At 43.6% G+C, this 24,251-nt stretch overlaps 1 protein-coding gene across 1 annotated transcript in view; it reads right to left on the bottom strand.

The window, feature by feature from the left end:
• Nucleotides 1-364: 364 nt before the first annotated feature.
• The window catches only part of AP2S1 (adaptor related protein complex 2 subunit sigma 1), a 41,291-nt gene continuing 17,404 nt past the window's right edge, over nucleotides 365-24,251 (bottom strand). The window contains exons 3-5 of the mRNA XM_069207660.1: nucleotides 22,898-23,011; nucleotides 22,441-22,500; nucleotides 365-2,711 (exon numbers count right to left, since the gene is read on the bottom strand). Coding sequence (XP_069063761.1) covers nucleotides 2,610-2,711; nucleotides 22,441-22,500; nucleotides 22,898-23,011 — 276 coding nt within the window. The 3' untranslated portion in view covers nucleotides 365-2,609. The remainder of the gene's footprint in view (nucleotides 2,712-22,440; nucleotides 22,501-22,897; nucleotides 23,012-24,251) is intronic.

Here is a 24,251-nt window from a genome sequence, read left to right as displayed (position 1 = left end):
TTGTATGGCGCAGAAGTGAGAAAAGTATTATGTGAAGTTTAATGTGCATTTGAACACTTAGAATGACCTGGATGCAAAGCATGTTGTCTGAAATCGCTCTGCTGAGTAAACACTCCAAGGTGATATTAAAACTATATAAAACTCCAGAATCATCCATAAAAACAAGTACAATTTGAAGCTTAACTTTCAGCACATTCATGGGTAACCAAAAGACTGTTTTTCAGATAAACCTCACAAGAGCATGGAGGAGAGATGCAGGTACTTGTTTCCTATACAGGCAAGTGACATTCATTGTGACATTTATTGATCTAGCCCAAATGAAGCAATATATTAAGGAAGTACAGCAAAATAAATTAAACATTACTTGGGTTTCAGACACGATTTATTGGTTTTAGTGGTACACAGTTTCACTTCCAGTAATGATACACAATATCAAAAACAAAAGCCCACCAGGAGTGGGAGACTAATATGGATGGTCCCTTACCCGTGTTTGGTAAACACAGGGCATTTAGAGCATACTTGATTGGGATAAATATGGACCGGGCAGAGGAGGTACATACACTCTGAGACAAAATGGTTCAAACTACCCTAACAGTTAAAGAGAGGTGGCAGTGCATTCTGCTCAGCTGAGGCAGCAATAGACTCTGGTTCACAAATGCCTCCAAAGACTAAGTGGCAGTTCAACTTAGGATCCCAGAGACCAACGGACAGATCAAATAGGTAAAAAAGATAGAAATGGCAAGAACTGAGCAGAAAGCAGCATAAGGTCAGTGGAACAACAGTTTTTATTCATTCTGACCTCCTCACCCTTCCACATGCTGTCACCATATTGGCTGTGTTAATCAGCCAATTTAAGCTGGGGTAGCAATTGCACATGAATACAAACTACATCAATAAACATACTCTTTTCTACATCTACAGAAGTGAGAGAAATGCATCTTTCAGGCCATGTGCCATGGAACATGCCCAAGAAGGGCCAAACACATCCAAGCATTTTTGAATCATGGCTCAGGGTTTTATTTCTTTATTTATTGGAGATCCCAAACCCAAGGCACCCATACAAGAAACTAAAAGGAGGTGGGGGTGTCGAAGTGCAGCAGCATATTAAAGGTTTCTTTGAAGAACCCTGGCCCTAGTCATACCAGCCCATATGGCTCTGGGGAAAAGTAGCATCAAATGTGCCATCCTGCCCTCAACAACTACTGGGAAACAGCTTGATCTAATTAGGAACCCTGCTTTTCTGAGTCATTAATGATATTGTTTGAAAGAACTCCCAAGCTCGATCTCAATACTTGATGTTGCAAATCTGCCGCTTGAAGGGTGTAGAAAAACATCAAGAACCACACAGCACAGAGAGTGGGAAGAACCATGATCATGATTTTAAGGGCATCTCTAGAACTGCATCTGAACAGAAGTTATGCTATGAGCATTAAAGTGGTCAGCGTGTGAGATTAATACTTGATATTTTGAGCAAAAGGGTTGCTAGACGGGGAGGTTAGTTGTTAATTGGCCATAATGAAAAACACTAAATATATTAGTACCCTAGGCACTGAGATGTATGTATGTGTTCATGGGCAGGTTTTGTGTAGTGGAATGAGCGGCAACGGTAGGCACACCGAGTTGAGTGCAGCACAGGCACAGCCTGCTTTGATTACTTAGTGTGTAAGTGCTCAGAAAGAAAATAAAGAAATGATGTAGTTGTGTGCATTAGAAGGCCAGATTGTTACTGGACAATATAATCCAATGAATCCAGGAACTGTTTAGTATGGAAGAGAAGATAAGAAGGAAGGCAAGGAAGGAAAAGGTGGTGTTAGTTGAGCCTCATTGTGACACAGAAGCGGGAAACCTGATGGGCATGTGGCAGTTTCCTTGGCAATTGGTTTGTGGAGGAGAGCAAGCAGACCTTTGGCTGGGATAGTTGTCTTCAACGTGTTAGTGACCATAGATGTAACCAAAAGCTAGGTTTTGAAGGAATGCTATTTTACTGGACATGGTATTAGATTAAAGGGAGAGAAGAATATAGTTTCGCTGAGCCCAAGTCTGTTAGAATTGTTGGGTGCATTACAAAGACCACAGGGCGGTGTAGGAGCCTTGACATGTAGCAGCTGGTGTGTTTGCACAGCAGCAGTACAAAACGCATGGACTCATGGTTGCATGAGTAAGATACCGGTCCTCGACGAGGGGAAGAGGGAACTGTCTATAGAAAACGAGTTCAGTGGCGTGCACATAGGAGTGCACGTGGCTGAGATTCCATGAATATACCAGAAATTTGACGAGTTTCCATAGAGCGTGAGTGCGCATGAAACACCAGGGTAATAAGGTAGTGTAAAATCTGCAGAGGCTCTGACATATATGTGTCCATGGATGCAAGTATCGCTTCAAAATTTGTAAATGTGTTGGTGCACATATTTTTGTGCCGGGGTTACCAGGTTCCAATGAGAGGGCTGCCCAGGTTCCAAGGGATGTGCATTGTGTGCAAGATGGTCCAGAGTTGCCTGTGTGTATGTGAGTAGCTGTTATTCTGCGGTGTATGCCCAAACATCAGTAAGACCTCCGGATTTGTGGGAAAGCTGCCATTTGTCAGGATACTTCAGAAATCGTGTATATTCTCACTCCAGAGACTGCAACATAAGCAGCTGTTTCAGCACTTTGGTCTGACTGGTTTCCCGGATCTCTCCAGCTAAGAACATCTCATCCACCACAGTGTAAACCTGCAAGAAAGACACAAGGGGATTAATAAAAGCTGTAGTCTCTGCTTTCACATAACATGGAAGCATTAATAAGTAATTAATTTCGATATGCCAGCTGAATACCAGCGTAAATTCCAATGAGCATGTTAAAAGCCAAGTCTCCTAAAAGTTATAGGGATATTCAACAGTGAGTAAGATTTATCAGTGGCACTGAACAGACAGTTTTCTCAATGCCTTAACATAAACGCAAGACTGATACTTCTAAAAGTAGGAGAACACTAAGCAGATGTGTTAGAACCAACAAAAACACCCAGATCAAAATAGTTAGGATCTTGCTACATTGGCTTTCACTAGAGGAGCATAACTCTCAAAACGTCCTCCATGGTCTAAGAAACCTTACAGCTAGATTGCACTCAATACTTGATTAACACCATCCCTTCTGTGTCAACACACCTACCCAAGAGTGGGTAACAGCCTGCTTTACAAATGCCATTTCGTTAATACACCTGAGGGAGCTCCTAAGTGAAGAAGACATCCTTCTGCAAGTAGAAATCTATAAACAACTTCCTACACAAACTCTTTCGTGCAGTTGACCCCAAATTTGGAACTCTCTCAACCACAAGCTTTTACAATGTCTAATCTCTAGTTATCAGCTGAAAAGAGCTGAAAACAGTACTTTGTAAGAGGGGTTTCACAGAAAAAGCTGTGAAAAGGTTGTGCAGTTGCAAAAAAATAAAAAAAAATAAAAAACACATGTCCAAAGGACAACATCCTACAGATATTACTAATCTTGAAATGAGATCCACTTGCCCAAGCCACAACTTAAATCAATTAGATGAGCCAGTGGACTGTATATGCACATACATGTATAAGGCATGCAGTGCATAGGATGCTGCCCCAGTATTCACATTTAATATACCTAAACTTTCTTACAATTAGCAAGTATGCCAATGCCCACTACACACACTTGTCAGCCAGGCTACTTGTAAGAGATATGTACATGACCAGAAACTCGGCAAAGAGGCACACGGCCGAGATCAAATTATTGGTAGCATGTACCTTCCAGTCTATGGAACAGTCTTCAGCCAAGTATGAGTCTTATTGCTCAGAAGTGCATTCTCTATCCAAGCGCCAGTGAATACCTGTAGCCCTGAAAGTGTCCAGCTGCAAATATACACAGGTTGGGAGGGTGTCTGTGGTAAGAGAGATACTAGTGCAATTTAAGAGTAAGTATTTATTTTTTAGGTCTCAAATAAAAAAACTAAAAAAAACTGTTATGCTTCCAACAGGCCCTTGCTCACAATTGGATTTTTAATACTATTTTGGACAGAGCAGCAGAGTGTGTGTACATTACTTGGTTTCATGCTATCAATTCTGATCGTACAGAACTTAACAAAACGTAAATAGTTTTATTAACATGGATTGTTTCACATTATTTGACTCTACTGGTCTTATTTCCAAAAATGAGGGTTTCACTGCCTGCCAACTCATTCTGTGCATCAACAGATATAAGTAACTTGCTGCCACTGACACTTGGCTATAATGTCTCCTGTGTTGTGGGCCAACCGTGTGGCAATAACTGTCTCAGTACTTGTGCATAAATAGCAAGGGTCATATGTGTACAGAGGGCAGCATTGTCCCTTATGATTATAGGTGTTGTCTGCGTCACCGGGGTCTGATGTCATTTTTTGAGCAAGCGTGATCAACCATCCATTCCCAGCTGTCACTATTGTGCACCCTGTCTGTTTTTTTTTTTTTTTTTTTTTGTGCATTGTTGTCTATCTCAGGTGTGTACTCCAAATTAAATGGCTTTCCCTCGTATTCTTCAGTTTGTCCTCTCCATGGGCATTTCGGCCTCATGGTGTACGAGTTGAGTTCTTACAGTGCTCAGTTGAGGGGACTCTTTGTATTTTACTTCAAGCACTCTCTTGGGTGCATATTTTCCTGCTCTGTACACCCATTTTCCTGTATCACCCCTCCGAACTCCCCCGTTCAGCTGAACCTAGATCTATTGGTTTTGTCAATCTTCATTTTTTTAAATGTCCTCTCTAAAAAGACACAGGGCATCATCCTGAATGGAACTCATGCTGTCAATGCCTTACTGGGAGGGTTATTTCAATAGTATTAAAAAATGTGAAATAGGTTCTGCAGACTAGCGCAGTGGTTCCCAACCTGTGGTCCAGGGACCCCTGGGGGCCGCAAAGCCTCCTCAGGGGGTCCGCGACTGCTTAGAAAATGTAATAATTTTAACAGGTTAGGTACCCAGCTTTCACTAATGACTCAGTAGGGGGGGGGGATCCCTGGGGTCCACAGAAGTCAAAAGGTTGGGAACCACTGGACTAGAGCATTAATCCATTTAACTAGGGACATAAAGATTTAACACACACCTGTCTGGCGTAGGTTCATTAACCCACTGAGCAGTCTTAATGCGATTACAACGTGCGCCTTTCAGGATACCCAGAGATTCCTGCAGTAACTGCTCACAATTTCATCACTTACAGCCAATTTGCTGACAAATTAAAAGGTGTGACTTGCAGGCTACACATGGTTTTCTGCAGTCTGTTATTAATCCACTTAACTATCTCACAAGGGTTAAAAAAAAGGAAAAAAAAGTGCCAATTCACTCACACCGCAACCTACAACAAAAAAAGATGCTAGGTTTCTCCCCTGGTTTTTAAATTACGGTTTCCGTTTGCCTCCAGTCTACCCTTGTTTATATTTTTTATTAAGAGTTTTACTTATTTTGGTTCGTAGGAAAGTACCCTCTTTCTGGCATGGTTACCCCCACTTTGTGCCTGCTTTCAGTATGCTTAGACTGTTTTCACTGGTATCCTGCTAACCAGACCCCAGTGATTGTGCTCATTCCCTCCAAATTTGGCTACCTTGGACCTTTGTCCCCTTATATGTCCCTAATATATGTTACTTAGGTACCCAGGGCATTGGGACACCAGAAGCCCCCCATGGGCTGCAGCATGTATTATGCCACCCATGGGAGTACCACGCAAAATATGTTTGCAGGCCTGCCATTGCAGCCTGCGTGAAAAGGTGCATGCACCCTTTCACCACAGGTCACTACACCAGGTCACTGTAAGTCTCCCGTATGGTAGGCCCTTCCAGCTCAAAGGGCAGGGAGCAGGTCCCTGTGTGTGAGGGCACCCCTGCAAGAGCAGAGGTGCCTGTACGAACTCCAGTTCCACTGCATTGGACTTCGTAAGTGTGGGGAAGTCTTTTTACCCGTGTACTGAACACTGTTCACTCACCACCTGTGTCCAGCTACATAATGATAACTCTGAACCTGGGCATGTTTGGTATCAAAACATGTCGGAATCATACCCCACTACTAATGCCAGTATTGGTTGTATGATTCCATGCATTCTGGAGGCTCTTTAGAGGACCCCCCCAAGTATTGCCTCTACCAGTCCTCCAGGGTTTTCAAGGCAGCACACGCTGCCGCAGCCTTTTAGACAGGTTTCTGCCCTCCTGCTGCTCGACCAGCTCAGACAGTGAGAAGGCAGACAAAAGGACTTCCTGTAGGAGAGGGAGGTGTTACAAGACTTGGGAGGGATAGCCTTCCCAAGTCATGGTTTGCTTTGAAGGGCATATTTGGTGCCCTCCTTGCATAAACCGGTTTGCACCACCTCAGGGACCCCGGTCCCTGCTCTGGCACTAAAATGGATAAAGGAAAGGGGAGTGACCACATCCCTGTCCATCACCACACCAGGGGTGCTCCTCCAGGTTGCCACTCGATTCTGCCATCCTGAAATCAAGCTGTGCAGAGGCCCCTGGGAGCATCTGAGTGGCCAGGTCAGGCAGGTGACATCAGTGACCCCCTGTGGTAGGTGGTCACCGTGCAAAATGACCAAGCCCCCTTTTAGGGCTATTTAGGGACTCCCTTGCGAGTGGGTCTCCAGATTCGGCATGCAAGACTCCACCAGGACATCTCTGCATCCTCTACATCTGCTACTAACCACCGGAATCGTAACTGGACACTTCAGGAACTGACAAGACTGCAACTCCCGAGATGACCTCGCCTTGCAACATTGTTTCCCTGGCTCCTTCCAGCAACTGCAGCATTTTTACGGCTCTGCATCCTCTGGGGTCGGCAAGACTTCAGCTGCAACAATAAGCAAGAAGGAATCTCCCTTGGAGTGGAGTCCCTGCCCTGCATCTGCAGGCACATACAGCAACGACATCCGGCTGCATGAATCTACTCTCCTCTGGAACTGTGTGGATCCTGCATCAGAGGTTGTGGTCTGGAGTGGTCCCCTTCGTCCTCTCGGCCCACTGTCCATCCTGGGAGACGGTGAGCCCTTGCTTCTCCTTGCAGGACAGTACCCCTGTGCACCGCAACTCTTGCAGTAACTAAGGCTTGTTGTCTTCTTCTCCAAGGGATCTTCAGGCTCCGAGTAGCCAAGGCCCCCAGCACGTCAAACTTGCAAGGGCAGTCTCTCCTTGCTGCTCCAGTGATGTGGGACTCCTCTTCAGGTGTGCTGCTTGGGCCTCACTGCGACTTACTGTGCCTGCTGCCAGTGGTCTGCCTGGATGTTATTGTGTCCTTCGACTTTTTTTCCCCACCAGTGTTTATTATGTTAAGTCTTTGCCACAAATACTTATGTTTATTTCTTGTTTGTTTGCCATTTTGTCCCACTAGCTTTTTTACTGCCTGGTTCATGTGAATCACCTCAATTGTTATAAGCCTACTCGTGTTCATGTAAAGCCATTGCTTTTTCGTTTAAAAAAAATAAAATGTTATTGGTTCATTTGTTTTTTGGTTTGTATTGTTGCCCTTTTGGGATGTTTTATATTGGCTCCAATGATAATGCCGTTCGAGTTCTTTTTTGCCATTTTTTGGGTTTGCACGAGACAGTCGCTTGGCATATCTCGTTACACAAATACAGAAAGAAAAAAGAAAAAAAAACAATTGAACAGAGCTTGAAATCCGTCCATAACTTACCATTGGTTTGCTTAATTTCACTCATTTCCTTGCTTTTCATTGGTCAGCACGTGCTGGCTTCACATTCTTTCTTCTTGCGTTTGTCTCTTTGATGGAGAATGGACAAAGCACTGATTAATGTGTTGATTAATGTCCTTCTGCTTTCACCACTCAGAATCACATACTTTTTTGTTGCTTCCCCTGTAGTTGTTGCTTCCTTGTCCTTGTTGCTTGCACCTGTCCACCCCCCGTCTTTATTTGCTCCTCCCTTTCATCATTGTTGCTTGCCCCTCCGTTGTTGTTTGCATCCCCTGCGCCCTCCAGTCGTTGTTGCTTGCTTGTTAATACATTTGAGGGTGAAGTAATTACAAGTCTGCCATGCCATGGTTTGTTCTACTTCCTGAGTGTCTCTGGCGTGGTAACACACTGACGCAGTATCATACTGCACTTATTGATAAATATCCCCTCTGTACTCACTTGCTGCTTGCTGTCCAGAAACGGGAAGAGTTGGCGCTCTTCCGTCAAATGTGAACTTATTGGAAATTGTAAGTGGCGTAAAAAGCTGCCGCCTTCTCTTATAACCCCGACGGCTCATGCGACTTAAACCAAAAATGTCCCCCACTTTATTCTGCCATTCATATGTCTCCGCTTTCCACATTGGGAATTCATTTAAATTCAAATAAAACCCGACATGCTGATGGATATTTTATATGGTTAGTCCTGAAGACTCTCTCAGCACACTGTAGCCATCGCTGGGATGGGACCCCGTCCACCAGCTTGCCCTTCGATCCCTGCTGATCCTGGAGGTAGGAAGGGCTATAGAGCTTAAAAGTGCTTGCCATTTCCCGTGGCGCTGGACAAGCCTGGGGTGCGTGCCTGGGCCAAGAGCGAGCCAGTCTGCGCATGACAGTGGCTGTGCTGGGCCACTCCCAGTGGGTTTTTCTTTTCTGGAGAGTGCAGGGTAAGCAATATGTTGACATTGGGGGAGTGTTTGGGAAGGCAAATGCAAGCAGAAACTCCCTGAGGTAAGAAGCAAGGAGAAGGATGCTGTCCATAAAACTCCTACTAGAAATAAACTGGACTCCTACCTTGCTCAAGTGATGGAGGCAATTATAAAGGACAGCGATTTGGTTGAGCAACGTCTATCACTAGACGAGGGAGGTAATCCCCCTGCTATTGCACCTTTCCAATCTAGTGTTGTAAAGGGAGCAGAGTATTACCTTTAGCTAAATCATTAGACATCCAACAGTCAGGTAATGAGAGTAGGAGGCTGGCCTGGTTTGTAGTGGGTACCTAAGGTACTTACTCCTTATACCAGGCAGGTACAGTTACCCCTTATTAGTGAAATGTAGGCAGTGTTCTAGCAGCTTAGGCTGTCTAGAGGCAGCTTTGGTTGAACTAGGAGACATGCAAAGCTCCTGCAATACCACTATAGTTATACAGTACTTATACACAATAAAAGACCATACTCAGTGTTACCAAAAATAAAGGTTCTTTACTTTAGAGACACATTGCCAAAAATATCTTGGAGGCAATACTCCTTCTATACACAATATATACACTAGTGACCAAAATCAGGTAAGTTAACAGTCACAGAATAGTGCAAACAGTAGAAAATATAATAGATTGCATTGGGCCTAGGGGCAGCAAAAACCATATACTAAAATAGTGGAATGCGAACAACAAATTCTCCCCTAGGCAAGTGTAGTGTGTAGAGAGGTGCTGGGAATGTAGAAAAACACCAAAGGTAAGTAAAGTACCCCACCTCCGAGCCCAGGAAAGCAGCAGTAAAGTACAGCAAGTTTCCTCAGGTCACACTAGAAGTCGTGATAAGAGATTTTGCAAGAACCAAGCAACCAACAATGGATTCCTGGACCTGAAGACCTGTGGAGAGAGGACACCAAGTTCAGAAGCCGAAGAAGAGTCCAGGAAGGACAGGAGCCGCTGCCAACCTAGAAGAAGGTGCAAAAGTGGATTCTACGGTCAGAAGAAAAGTACAGAAGAGCACCAAAGAAGATGGCTGCGGGTTCCTGCTTGGTGCAGTTGATGTCCCACGTCGAGTTGTTGGAAGCAGGCTGTTTGTGTCGCTGCATTCCGCCAACAAGCCTTGGTTCAAGCAAGTATGCGGTTTGCGTCAAAAAAGAGCTGCCTGGACCCAGGAGGGACCTGGGGGTCTCAATTAGGACTGAGAAGACAGAGGGGGCTCTCAGCACTTTAGAGAGCCCTCAGAAAACCAGGCAGCACCCATGGGAGTCCCAGAACACGGGGATAAAGAAGATGCAAACTGCGGTTGTTGCAGCACTACACAGGAAGGTCCCACGCCGCTGGAGAACAACTCATAGAGCTGTGCATCACAGGATGGAGGGCTGGGGCCCTGGGCTTCTCTGTGCACGAAGGATTCTTGGAAGAAGTGCACAGAAGCCCAATGAGCTGCAGAAGACGTGGTGCACAGGGGGGTACTGTCGCAGCACAGGGAGGCAAGCTATTTACCGCCACCAAATTTGGATAGCTGGACCTTTGGACAGTCTGGGTCACTTCGGTCCACCACCTGCGTTCCAGGGAGCAGGCTTGTCATCAGGAGACGAGTCCCAGAGTACCGGTTGTCGTCGCAGAAGGGTGCCTGCAGAAGCAGGGAAGTGACTGTCACTCCACAGGAGATTCCTTTGGTTCTTCTGGTGCAGGGTGAAGACAGGCAGTCCTCAGAGCGTGCACACCTTGGAAACTGTTGCAAGAGCTGGCTGGAGCTAAAGTTGCAGGTCACAGGAGTCATCCTGGATACTTTGTTGCAGTTACAGCAGTTCCTGGAGCAGTCTGCGGTTGGTCCGACAGTCAGAAGCAGAGGATGCAGAGGAGTCCTGGAGGAATCTTGCAAACCGAATCTGAGGAAATACCCAGAGGAGAGACCCTAAGTAGCCCTGAGAGGGGGACTGGCTACCTACCTAGGTATGCACCTATCAGGAGTGGTCTCTGATGTCACCTGGTGGTACTGGCCACTCAAAAGGTCTTCAGAGGGTCCCCATACCTTGGAATCCAAGATGGATAACGCCAGGGACACTCTGGGTGAGCTCTGGGCACCACCCCTTGGATGGTGATGTACAGGGGAGAGGTCACTCCCCTTTCCTTTGTCCGGGTTTGTGCTAGAGCAGAGGGACTGGGGGTCCCTGAACCGGTGCAGACTGGCTTATGCAAGGAGGGCACCATCTGTGCCCTTCAAAGCATTTCCAGAGGCTCTGGTAGACTACCCCTCCCAAGCCTGTAACACCTATTTCCAAAGGGAGAGGGTGTAACACCCTCCTCCCAAAGGAAATGCATTGTTTCTGCCTTCCCTGGATTGAGCTGCTCAGTCCACAGGAGGGCATAAACCTGTCTGTGAGGTGGCAGCAAATGGGGCTGCAGTGGAAACCTCAGAGAGCTGGTTTGGCAGTACTGGGGGTCCATGGTGGAGCCCCCAGGGTTCATGGGATTGCCCCCCCAATGCAAGATTTGGAATGGGGGGACAATTCAATTACCTTAGACACCTCACATGTCCATATTCGGTGTTACCAATGTGAAGCTACATATATGTAGTGCACACATATAATGGTATCCCCGCAGTCACGAAATGTGGGGAATTGGCTCTGGACAACATGGGGGCACCTTTACTAGTACAAGTGTGCCCTCACCCACAGTAACTTTGCACCTAGCCTTCAGTAAATGAAGGTTAGACATACAGGTGACTTATAAGTTACTTAGCGCAGTGTAAAATGGCTGTGAAATAGTGTGTGCACTATTTCACTCCGGCTGCATGGGCAGTTCTGATCAAAGGTTTGTATGAGCTCCTTATGGGTGGCAAAAGAAATGCTACAGCCCATAAGGATCTCCTGGAACCCCAATGGCCTAGATACCATTTACTAGGGACTTATAAGGAGGGGGGGGGCAGTGTGCCAATCAAAATTGGAATATGGAGTCACTAAAGTATAGTGACAAATTTGGTAATTAGAGAGAGCATAAGCACTGGAGTTCTGGTTAGCAGAACTTCAGCTACACAGTTAAGCATACTGACAACACACAAACTATGAGGACTGGGGTCCTGGCTAGCAGGGTCCCAGTGAGACAGGCAAAACACACTGATAAACCGGCAGAAATTGGGGGTAACATGCCAAAAAGGATGGTACTTTCCTACACAGAGGGCCCCCACAGGAGGATTGTGGGAATGACGTCCTTAATGGAAGTGAGTATGCCCCCGCAGCAAAAAAGAAAGTGTAAAAGCAAACATCATATTGGAGGGAGGCCCGCAACCCGTAATTCAAGGAAGCAGTGTCCAACTGGGGACACCGAAGATCCCAGGATTGAGGCTCCAATTAACTTTGTGGATATTTTGGGCAAATTAAAATCAGTATTAGCTCAGTGCGTTGAACCCTTGATGAATAAGCTTCAGAGGCTGGAGACTTCAGTAACAACCTTGGCAAAGAGAATGGATACGGGAGCTGGGCTCTTGCATGCCAATGAGGATCAAGCATCACAAAGGTTATCCTCTCCACCTTGTACTGTGGTTGTGGGGTAAAACCCCTCCCAGGACCTGTCCGACCATCTTTAGGCCCGGCCCTACATAATAATATTAACAGAACTAGGGGGGGGGGATCATTATTCTAATGATAGCAGAGAACCAACAAAGGAAGAAGAGCGGGATCTTGGGTAAATCAGGGGAGGTAAGAGCAGGACGAGTGAATCGGCCCAGGTAGACAACTATGTGCACAATTTGGATTTACCGCCGGCTTGTAGCCCTTATATAGTGGTAATGACTGCCGTTCCAGAATTGCCGGGTGATACTGTAGAGACCACCTGCCAGTTATAAAATAAAGTTTGCTATTGGCTAGGGAAAACACTACTTTTGACATAAGGAAATGTGTTGATATTGTAATGGTAAGGAGAGTAGGATGGGTGGGCCCAGCCAGCAAATACGAGGGGGAATTGTGTGGTGATAAATTGCAGATATACCTGGATTGGCAAGCCAATTGCTCCAAAAATGTAATGGGCAATGCCCTCTGGTAGAGGCTATGGGCTTCGTATAGTTAAGCTTCTTTTGTAGACACCTGCAAAACAGACCCAGGGGAAATTCCACCCTCCCAACTAGATCCCTTATACAGCTGATTATTTCTGTCCAAAACAGATTTCTCCCACTGACCAGTTTAGATGATAATGACTGATTTATTGATCCCCTTGCTTTTCCTCCTGGTTTAAATGTAGATTTGCCTTTATGGGTGTACTCACCTGTAAATATGGTAGGATCTATTGATTGTCCTACCCTAAGAGTCATTAGCTGGAAGATAGCGGGTATCATGGCTCAAGTTCTGGATACAGATTGGTTGGCCCTCATTAATCATTGTGATGTGATAATGTTGCAGAAAACCTGGGCACAGGAAATGATCTGTGTGGGTGGATTTGAATGCTTTTGTGTACCAGCCAAGGTTGTCACAGGGCAAAGAGCTCAGGCGGGGTTAGCCACTCTGGTTCGGGTATCCAAGTTGTTTAAAGTCACCGCCACACCTGTGAAACACAGGGGGACACATGTTCTGTGGGTATTGGTATCTCGGTGTTTTAACTTTTTTGTGGTCAATGAGCTTGGTTGCAAATTTATTTTTTATCTGAAGTTATGTCCATTTTAGAGGTTAGAACATGCTCCAATTTACAATGTTTTAATATAGTGCTGGGCTGGGATTTTAACGCTAAGGTGGGCGGTAACATGGAAAATCTTGATCCCTTTGCACGTGTGGTGTTCATTCTGCCGGCCTGTAGCTGACGAAGAGGGCAGAAAGCTGAATATCATTGTATCTCAGACTAATCTCCTCAACGTGTGGACTATTGTAAAGCAGTAATTTGACCATAAACCTACCTTTGTGGGGTGGGGTAAAGGGTCAGTTATAGATTATGTTTTTGTCTCAAGGTCCCTGGAAAATATTGTCCTAACAAGGAGAGTCATATGTTCGATATGTTAAGATCAGAAGGTGCTAGGCATAAAACTAACCCTAGTTTAGTAGGCCTGCCTATTAAGAACAGGGAGGGACAGGGGGCTCAGACTTAAATGGCATAGTATCCCGCTCCCAGACCTGTTCAACTCCCTAATAGGGGCTACTGTGAACTTGATAAGGGATCCTCTGTTATGCATCGATCTCTCCTGAATGGGTACTGGAGGCATTTCAAACTTTAGGGTAGTGGCTCAAACAGATCACGTAGATCTTTCCAGGCCTAGTAGACAGGTTAAGTCTAGGTGGCTTGATGATAGATGCAGAGCCGCCCGTCAGCAGCTAAGGATGGTGCTTAAACAGCCAAAAACCCAAGAGGATATTACCCGAGATGGAGCGTTTTAATAGGCTAGCTATCAAGGAGCAAAAACAAGCTCTTATGGAGGAGGCATGGGAGCGACTGATACCTACTTGTAATGCTGGGGATTCTAAAGGGTTTTGGGATATTGCCAAGGGGAAACTATTGGCTCTAGGCACAACTGATGATATAGATACAAATGTAACTCCAGACCAATGGGTGAGCCATTTTAAGTCAATTTACTCACTGGGGCTTGTGAACAACTTAGATAGTATAGAGCCGGCACCGGAATTTCCTACAGACGTAACATTTAAACTGGAAGAAATTACCTCTGCCCTGCGAAGAAGTCCTTCAAATAATGCTCATGGCCCCGACGGGGTCCCTAGGGATTTATATAAAATAAAATGAAAAACCTTTTTGGGCTCCTTTAATAACGAACGTTGTTAAAGCTATTGCTATAAAGAGAGTTCCCAGGCCTTGGAAAGTCAATACAATCATACCGTTTTTTTTTTTTCTTTTTTAAACCAAACAGACAGAACCCTAACTGCTATAGGCCTATCTACCTATTAAACGCAAAATATTTAAAAGTGGCAGGGAGAATTATTCTGGACAGAACAGAAGAATGGGCCCAGCATAATAACATTCTTAGTCGCATTCAGTATGGGGTTAGAGAAGGAAAGGGTGTGCTGGAGAAATGCCTGAACCTTAACCTTTTGATAGGGAAATATGTAGTAGCCAAGAAGGGAACTTTATATATGGCCTTCATTGATTTAAGTAGTGCCTTTGACCGGGTTAATCAGTCAAAGTTATGGACACTATTGATCGATTTAGGAGTGCCCCCGCTCCTGATTGTTTTTTTACCGGCTATCCATATAGATATTGCGGATGCTATCCAGTACGGACAAGAGGGGGAAATGTACGGACTGTTTTAACCTCCCTCATGGGGTCAGACAGGGATGCATTATGGCGCCTATATTATTTTTACTATATAGAAACAGTTTCAGTAAATTTTTTGCAGTAAATAGGAAAAATATGCCAGAAGTTAAAGCCTTCTTTGTTCCATCCCTGCTGTATGCAGATGATGTGGTTTTACTCACTCATACCCCGAAGGGGCTAAGGAGTTTGGTGGACCTGTTCGTCAAATTTATGTATGAGATTGATCTTGACATTAATACAGCCAAAACCCATTATATGGTTTGTGGGAGGCAGTCCACTAAAGTAAGACCAATAAATATGAAAGAGAAAGCCATCACTAGGGTTAGTGCTTTCTCCTACTTGGGCATCACATTTGATCAATATAACAACTGGAATTTCTGCCTGGCTGACTGATGTTAACGATTCAGCCAAGCATGTGGTGCCCCGTTTAGGCTCTCTGCAACTGTAGGTAGTAAACCAATAGCTGCTATCTGGGGGAATCACAATTGTAGAAAACTGATTGGAGTAGGTCTAGCTAGCCAAAGTTCCTTTGTACATGATGGGTTGGGTCTGGGGTATGTTGAGGATCTCGTTCAATTAGCCCCATTGCTGTTGTGGATATCAGTCTGGAGTGGGGAATACACAGCCTTTAACATGGAGGTAATTTGTGATTGTCTGGATTGCGACCATGGGCATAAAATCTCATGGCTGATGCACATAAAAAAAACCTTGCTGCTTCTCTGTGCTTCTCGGAATTATTCTCTGCTCCCCATCTTATAACTAAAAACGAAAGGAAGATGGTCAAGGAGACCTTTTTTTAGGCAGGCTGAGGAGAGAAGACAATTTGAGACCCTGGGAAAGCCAATTTTGAGAGCTTGTAAAATTATTCACACTTGTCCTGGCCTTGAGCCTTATCTTTCCCTGGTTAGGAGTCCATGGGAGCGATTTTTACTCTCAAAATTTCGGCTGGGCACAATACATCTGTTGTGACTTCCTCCAAGGCAGTTTGCTCCCAATTCCATAATACAAAGTCCTTGTGATGATAACACCAGACAAAGGAATATTTAATCTTATTCTGTAGATTGTATGAATTTCATTGAAGGCGATATTTGTTGCCACTTTCAAGAACCAGGGTTTTTTATCAATGTAGACCCGCTTTTTATTATCTCCAAACGCTCTCTGATCCTGCTGTTGTAACTGCAGTTGGGTCTTTTTAGAAGTGTGCCATACATTTGAATACTGCAATGAATGGTTGACGTAAGGATTATTTTATTTGGGTATGCAGGGATCCAGAGCACTGAGAACTAGGTGATACACTGGAATACAGCAATGAATGTTTGATACTAGTCTTTTTAATTTGGACATACTGAGACTCAGATTTACGCAAATTAGGGATTTTATACATTTTAATACATATTTCATTTTTTCAATAATGTTTAAAGTGTTTCCATAAGGATATAATTTGATATTTGTCTTTTAAACGTACATATATTTGTCTAGTATGATTTTACGCTGTACTTTCCTGATGATTAATTAATAATCAAATAAAGAATCAATCAATCAATCAATCATGCATGTCAGCGGGCAATGGCTGCCTCGACGACCATTACAAAAGGACTTGCTCTTTTCAACTGCTGCTTGTTGAGCTTTGCAAACGAAGCCGGTCACATTACCAGAGATGCCCGGGGCAGGCCTGACAGCCAATCAGAGAGCGTCAAACACATGGGGCTGTCCAGAAATTAGGGCCTGCAGCATGGTCTAATAACCAAGGTGTCAGACTTTGGTCAATACAGCGACCTGCTGCTATGCCCTGCCCTTGAGCAGCTGTAGCTCCGACTGTCCTGGCTGTATCTCATCATCGCACTGAGCACCAAGTCTGTATTTACTGAATTAATCATCATGTGGAACACTGGTCCGTCTTCGAGGTGTTCGAACTGAATGGGTGATTATGTTGGACCCCGATCTTCTAGTCAGTCAGTTTTCTTTATTGAGCTAGTCTAGTCCTGTTTGTCCTATGCGAAATCCATTAGCTTTGTAAATGTTTTTTTTAGCCATGCTTTACAGCAGTGTGGCCACGTCATAGCATTTTACTTTCAGCCAAGCTGCACAGCAGCTGTGCTGCTGTACAATGTGGCTATGAAAAAAAAAAGGGACAAACTCAAAAGATCCCACATAGGCAAGACCTATTGATTACCGGTGCTTGTTCTAAGGACCTATACGATTGCCGCATTTGACTTTTGCAAATGTTGTTCCATTTTTTTTTTTTTTTTAAATCTCATTTGCCTTTTTTGTGTGGTTTATTTTTTCCATCTAAACAATGTATTTTCTTTTATGTCTATTTAGGTTGTATTTGTTGTTTTACTGCTCAGTCGGGTCTTTTGGTCTCATTTTTGGTTTTGGCACCTTGTCTCCCTGCCATGGTCTTCTTTCAGTTTGGGTATGCTATCAGTGAGCATGTCTGCACGTGCATCTGTTTAATTCCCTCATTCTTGTGTTACACCATACTCTGCTTCATGAAGGAGTTAATGCATCTTATCAATTTCTTCCTTCCAGATGATTACAAACCTGGATTTCTCCATCTGGTCTTTCAAAAAAATGTCCTCACCCAACTTTTTCATAATATAATCTTCTTCCGTACACCTCTACCCAGCCTGTGCATTATACTTGGAACTGAACCTACATATTCTTCTTTCAAATGTGTACCTCCTTAATCTACTATAAAGCCATTCCACAAATTTGAATCCTAGCCTGATGCTCTTTAAGGTAGTTATAAATCTTCTCCTGATCCGTCCGTAAGTGCGATCACAAACCTAGAGAACCTCCAATGCTCCCGTATGTCACAAACCTAACTTTTCTCCCAACCCTCCATAAACGAGATGACTGTCCTAGGTCTTTTCAGGCCACTCTTCAGGTTGCCATAAGCCGGAGTCTCCATCTACCCCAAACCTCCTCATGCGATATTCCCAGGAATCTAATGAGATTTAAAACATGGGCAGCTGTTTATTAGGTCGAGTACTAGGCCATCTCCTGCTCTTCTCGATATAATGCTTTAAACACTGGCCTCCTTTCGCAATTCTAGGCCTTCTCAATCAGTCATAGGATGTTAGACATCAGGGCCATGCTCTGCCTCTTGTGACGCCACCATAATGAGTCTGCTTTTACCTCAGTGATCATGTTGCAAACTTATGCTGTTTTGTAGTCCTGTACTATGTTACAAACATAGTAATCCCCGTCCCCTAAACTTCTCCCACATTATGTCACACAGAGGGGATTGCTCACATCTCCACTATAAAAATGTTAACTTATGTTTTCAGTGGAAAGCTCTTTTGAGCATATGACGTTACTTACAGAAATGATGCCCAAAGGGGCATGAAGTAGAAACCAACAGTAATTTTGCAAGGGCACTTTTAGAGGCATGTGAAAGCAGTTTACGGTTGATGAGTCATGGAACAGTGACAACATCTACAGAGTCAAGTACTTATTTACATATGTTAAGTTCCATGAGGAGGTACAAAGAGGGACTCAGAGAGACAATACAGTGGAAGGCGAGTCTTTCCCTTGTTTATGTATTTTATCACCAATAGGTCTATTTTCATTCCCTCCTATCTTTCCCGCCTGCAGTCTCCAATAATATGATATCAAAAACCTGGGCTTCTCAGTGCAATGCTACAAAACGGTGGTAAAAAGGTGTATCTATTTCTGTATTTTTCACATAAAGGAACTAACCTGGGCCTCCTACTTAAGTACCAATATTGAGTCACAAACATTGACCACCACTTGCCACCTCATTACAGAATCACAAAACGGGTCATCTCCATTCCTCTACATATGGAATTACAAAACTGGGTCTTCTGCTTCTTCTAATAGACAAAAAAAAAGCCTCTTCCCAACTTCCACTTCACGATGTTATAAGAGCCTTATCCTGCTTCACCCAATACCATGACAATGCCCCCTTCAAAAAACTCAAAAAGTCCCAAAAATATCAACAAAGAAAACAAAAAGTTATATCAAATGCATTATGTTTAAAATAGGTACGACAGCTTCGAAGGCATGATCATATTATCAATTGCTTGATGAACGGTTTTATTCTTTCAGGTTCTTCCTGTGTCAAACCTCCACCTCGCCTTCTTAGTTGGGGACTTTAGATTCACATATTTAATCAGCTCCTGCTACTCTGGCTGCCACTAACTGCTTTGCATTCTATTTTTCGGAAATGAAAAAGAAAAAAACTGCTTTAATGGTAATATCAACGTATTTAGTCCCTCACTCATTCACAATTGTTTAGTAATTGTATGCACCACATGTATGACTGGAAATTGGTGTGTCTAATCGAATATTAATACTTTAAAAAAAAATAAAAAAAATAGGGGGTGAGGGTGAAGAAGAGACACTATATGCACAGTTGAATTTCAAGTACATAGGAAGCTGTGAAAACATCCTGACAAAGGCTGCATCTTTTCTACAAGTATTCAGAATGTCCTACTTACAGAAATTATGTTTAGAAGTCCAGGTTGCTACTCCACAAATGTCAGAGAGTGACCTCCTTGGAATGGCACCTGGTGGAGGCTTTGATCTAGTGGAATGAGCTTGAAGCCTCACAGGAGCAGGACCATGAAGCTGGGATGGTCTGAAAGGTATTAATCCTTCCATACAAATTTGAATAGCTCTTGAGACATCTAGTTGAAGAAGCATGGAGCCTGGGCTAAGGCGCTAGAAGATCATTTCTAGATTTAAGGGAACATCTTCCTTCCATAAAGAAAGATTAGAACCTTTGAAAAAAATCTGTCCTTCTACCAGATTGCTTAATGTTCATCAGAAGAACCTGAAACCTTTAAATCCTCCCAACAGGAGACCACAAACTATCTTCACGCGTGAACAAGGTCAAATCAGGTTCAAAATCCTGTTAAACTCTTGTGGGGTTTAGGATTCTTATTTGATGTATGAGGATGTAAAAGAATCAATATGAAGCCTCGCCACTTCATTTGCCATGGAACTTGTGCTAGAAAGTATTAGAAAGAGTATTCAGTGCAATGATCCTGGTTAAGCTCGAAATTGACAACAATGACTAGCCTAAAGTGAATTCAACTGCCTAGGAAAGCCCAGTAACGCAACCTTCTGCCATTTTTCCTGGACTGTTTGAGGGTAGAATCCTGTACAAGTTAGCTACGCTTTCCTCTAATAAGCTCAATGGGACGCACATTAGAGTTAAGCAAGGACGGACAGAGATGAAAAATCATTGCCTCTCTGGCCCCAAATTGGTCAGTTAAAAAACTGGAGTGCTGGTGTCTGTCTATCCGAACATTGTTCCCATGGAGGATATAAAAAAAAAAGGGATCTAGTGCTGGAATGACGGCCATGGGCTCCTGGTGGTTTATATGCATTTGTTGGTCTTAGAGAGGCATGTGTTCATGAGTACAAAGTAAACCCACAGCACACTCCTCAACTGTACTGAGAGACGCCTATGGTCAAAACTATTTCCGAATTTGGGGGCGAGAAAGCCCCTACAAAATCCACAACTGAATAGACTCCAAGACCTGTCCTCAGAATTAGACTGCGAACAAAGTGCTTCATTAATACCAGAAAATACATTAACATAACAGCATTATTTTAGAGAATTTGTTTCTGGCCTTGTGCATGTAAAAAGGAAATTTCCAATCAAATTAAATATCTATTCTCCAAACAGAAGGTGCAGGGGGCTACAAGGCTGAAAAAGACTACTGGGCTCCATTTGTTTTAGGTGAGGTTGGTTGCCTCTGGTGTCATCGGGCACATCCAAGTAATGCTCTGCAAACTGGGCCAAGAACACCTGTCCCACACATGACCCTCAGGGTAGCAAGAGTGAACAGTCAAAAGCATCAAAGGGAGGTAGGATAAAAGACTGAGGCCGTCATTAGAACATTGCGGTATATATCCCCTACCGCAGCTGTGACGGCTGCTAAACCGCCAGTGTCTTAATATGGAGAAAAGTACTGCCAGCCTGTTGGCAGTACTTTCCTCCGCATGAACGCCATCCGCCGGGGTCATAATGACCCCCTTAGTTTCACCCAATCACATTGTATGCAATAATGTATTGTCAAGCCAATGCCTGTCTTTTTAGAAAAAATATTTTAAATCAGAACAGGACATAAGGTGCATAGATAATAAGAAACCCTACAGGGTCTATAGGCTTCTCTACGGAATTAAAATATGAAAGTAATCCTGATTAAAGCTCAGGTGCAGAATCGCTTTGTTGCAACAGAGCAGCTTCCTTGAGTTTTGAAACCTATAGGTCAGTCCATAGCAAATGGTTTTTCAGTTCTTGTTCATTGATAGCAATGTTAAATAAAAGAGTCCCACCAAACCCTGTTAATTAAAAACTCACAAAGTATCACAAGGATATAGAATTATCTGCTGTAATGTGCATTTAAGATTAGCAAGCCTAGGTGTGCCAGTAGACAAGGAGCTGTCACAAACGCCAAAACTCGTTCTTGCACTCATGCCTCCTCCTTTCTATGGTGTGCAGACTGCATGGCAGCTGCCCCACAAAGACACCTCCAGCACTCTGCTCCTGCGGTTATGGTGAGATGATCTTTGTCCGTCTGTTCAGGGAGCTTGTGTAATTGCTGTAGTGAAATGAAGGCTGGGTCAGAACAGGATGTCTGCATCTTTCTCCACTTTAGCCTCTGAATCAGAAAATCTGTACTTTGCAGTTGATACTGTCAAAGCAGACACCACCTTCCTTTAGGCAGACTTAACTCAGCAGTTGGACAGGAACCATTAGCATATCACTCATCATCTCAGCACTCTCCACATTTCTTCTGGTCACTCTGGGCCTCTCCTCACACTGGGTTAGGTAGGTGGGATCTCCTCCACGGGCAGGCAGATTTCTGTAGGACAAGGCACGGTCTTACTCTCTCTTAGAAAGCAGGCGGCTCCAAACATGACTGGCAGATCCACTTGTGCTTCAAGCAAGTCTTGCAGAAACTAGAACATGCACCATCACCTTCTGCACGTAGTCGATCAGCAATGTTACTCCTGGAACACAGCAACTCTTCTGCTCAGACGTGAAGCAGTTCAATCCAGAACAAAATGAGGATGTTTTAGACCCATTTCTATACGGGATTTTTAGACATGGACGTGGATCTACTATCTGGGTTTAGAACCCGGCTTTGACTTGTTTCTTTTTGTAGGTAATGGCTACCCACAGAAAGTAGGAAGAATGTTGGTTTATAACAGGAGTGCTAACAACATGAGCACAATAAGTGTGAAGCTCAGCACTTGGCTCTCACAAGCCTGCCAGAATGGGCTACTCAAAGGAAAATATAGGACCCAGGTTTGCCCGAGAAAATTCTCTTTCACTAGCAACTCATCACCATTAACTACATGACAGTTCTTAACGAAGACAAATTAGGAATTCCGTGTTAAAAAAGTTTGAGAATTTCTAAAGGTTTTCCTGTCTCCACCTTCTATGCTTCTGTGCCTAAATGTACACCCTCCTCCTCAGGAATGCAGACAAATACATGCATAATGTCTAGGAAGCCATTTCACAAGAGTCATCTTGTGTATTACAAACAAGTACTATGGATTTATTCGAATACATGCAAACCAAGCAAAAGCACTTACTTTGTAGAAATTGAACACTAGATCAAGCTCGCAGACGTTGTGAAAGTATTCATTCAGCACCTGGGAAAACATGGAACAATTCAGATCCTTTTTTTGGAAGAAGCTAGTCATAAGCAAAGAACACTTCTATTGTACTTAATGTACATTTTTCAGTTGTGCCAGAGATCCAATGCTAATGCTTCCCATGCTTCTGTGTGCAACTGGTAGGGGCCCTTGGGTTTAAAACAAAATATTCATCAATTCTCTTTCACCACCATGAGTACTATCTTCATAAATTATGCCCGGACCTCAGAGATAAAACATACATTCTGCAAGTATTATTCATGGACAAGAATACCATAAGCGCAACATAAACTATTATCCTATTCCCAGCTATTGGGTTAATAAAAATAAAAAAAATAAAAAAACACCAGCTGGAGGGGCACAAGCAAGTGTATAGCTTTCAAACACATCTTACCTCCACAAAGTTGTGAATTGCCTCCAGATATGCCAAATTATTGTCGTTCACATCAACGCATATGCAGAAGTACAAACCTGCGTAGCGTCGATAAATAATCTTAAAGTTTCGGAACTAGACAGAAGGAAAAATGGTAAGCGCACGTTACTGACTTTCCTTCATGGAAATCATCAAAGACGAAAAGATGAAGATGCACCCAACCTCTTTACAAGCAAGGTGATATAGACTTCAAACATTACATAAGTGATTAACAGCCTAGAAGAGTGAAGGCAACTGATAAACATGCAAAGGTTCTTAACAATTAGAGTTTAACAAAAAGGTGCACTCGCTGTGTGTTTTTAAGAATCTTCAAGGTGAGATCCAGCTTGCCAGACTAATTACTCAAACGTATAGGCAATCAGCTGTCAAGGATGTACTGAACTTAATACCATCAATAAAATAATCCTACTTAACCCAGGGGTGTGAAATGTATTAAAATATCTACTTTTCAATGAGACAGGTTGCTTCTTAAATCTACTTGTCCTGTAAAAAAAAAAAAAAAAAGAAATCTACTTGTCCCTTTGGTGCCATGTAGTGCAGCGACAAATTATAGGAGCATTATGTAAGAGCTCTGATAATAGCCTCTCGGATTATGCCAGGTCTACTACTATAGTATGCTTGAACACTTGCAATTTCAATCCCTACTATAGCAATTTCCTTATTTTGCCACCATTCCACAGATCTAAATACTGGGGCTGGAGGAAGCAGTAAGCAGTCGTTCGAGGGCTGGAGTGGCTTTGAGTCTGCAAACCTACTAACTTGCATGTTTTAAGGATTTTTACCCACTCTCCTCTAATCTTTTCCCATAATGAGAAAGGTTGGAAATTTACTCCTGACAATGGCAGAAGTAGAACTTCTTCCAGGGTTGGGGAAAAAAGTGGTGGGGGGGAGTGAACTTTTAAACGCTCAGTAGATTTTCACATGAGCAAATCTACACATGCATATCTGCTCATGCTAAAATATAGTTCACAAATATTATCAAGGAGTACGATTTCCTGATCTACTTCTGTAAGTTCTTGTGAATCCATGAAAGCCACTATTTCAAAGACATACCATGGGTGCACTTTTGTGACTTTCTTTAAGAACGGAGTCCCTAATTAGGTCTGGCATTAACAAAGACATCTGGTTTTATTAAACTTCTATTTCTATCTCTATCGGCTGGGTTTACTGTGAGTGATCTCATTCTGCTCTTCTACTAGGAGCATATTGGCACACAAATTAGTGTTGTTCAGTGCCAGGAACTATTGTGGCAATCAGTGGCATAACGAAACTGGAGGGGGCCCTCTGCAAAGAACATGGAGCCCCCCACCCAACC

This window comes from Pleurodeles waltl, chromosome 9 (assembly GCF_031143425.1).
Source record: "Pleurodeles waltl isolate 20211129_DDA chromosome 9, aPleWal1.hap1.20221129, whole genome shotgun sequence".
In the NCBI taxonomy this organism is placed as follows: Eukaryota; Metazoa; Chordata; class Amphibia; order Caudata; family Salamandridae; genus Pleurodeles; species Pleurodeles waltl.
Note: the sequence above shows the minus strand (reverse complement) of the source record. Positions and strands in the feature narration are given on the sequence as shown.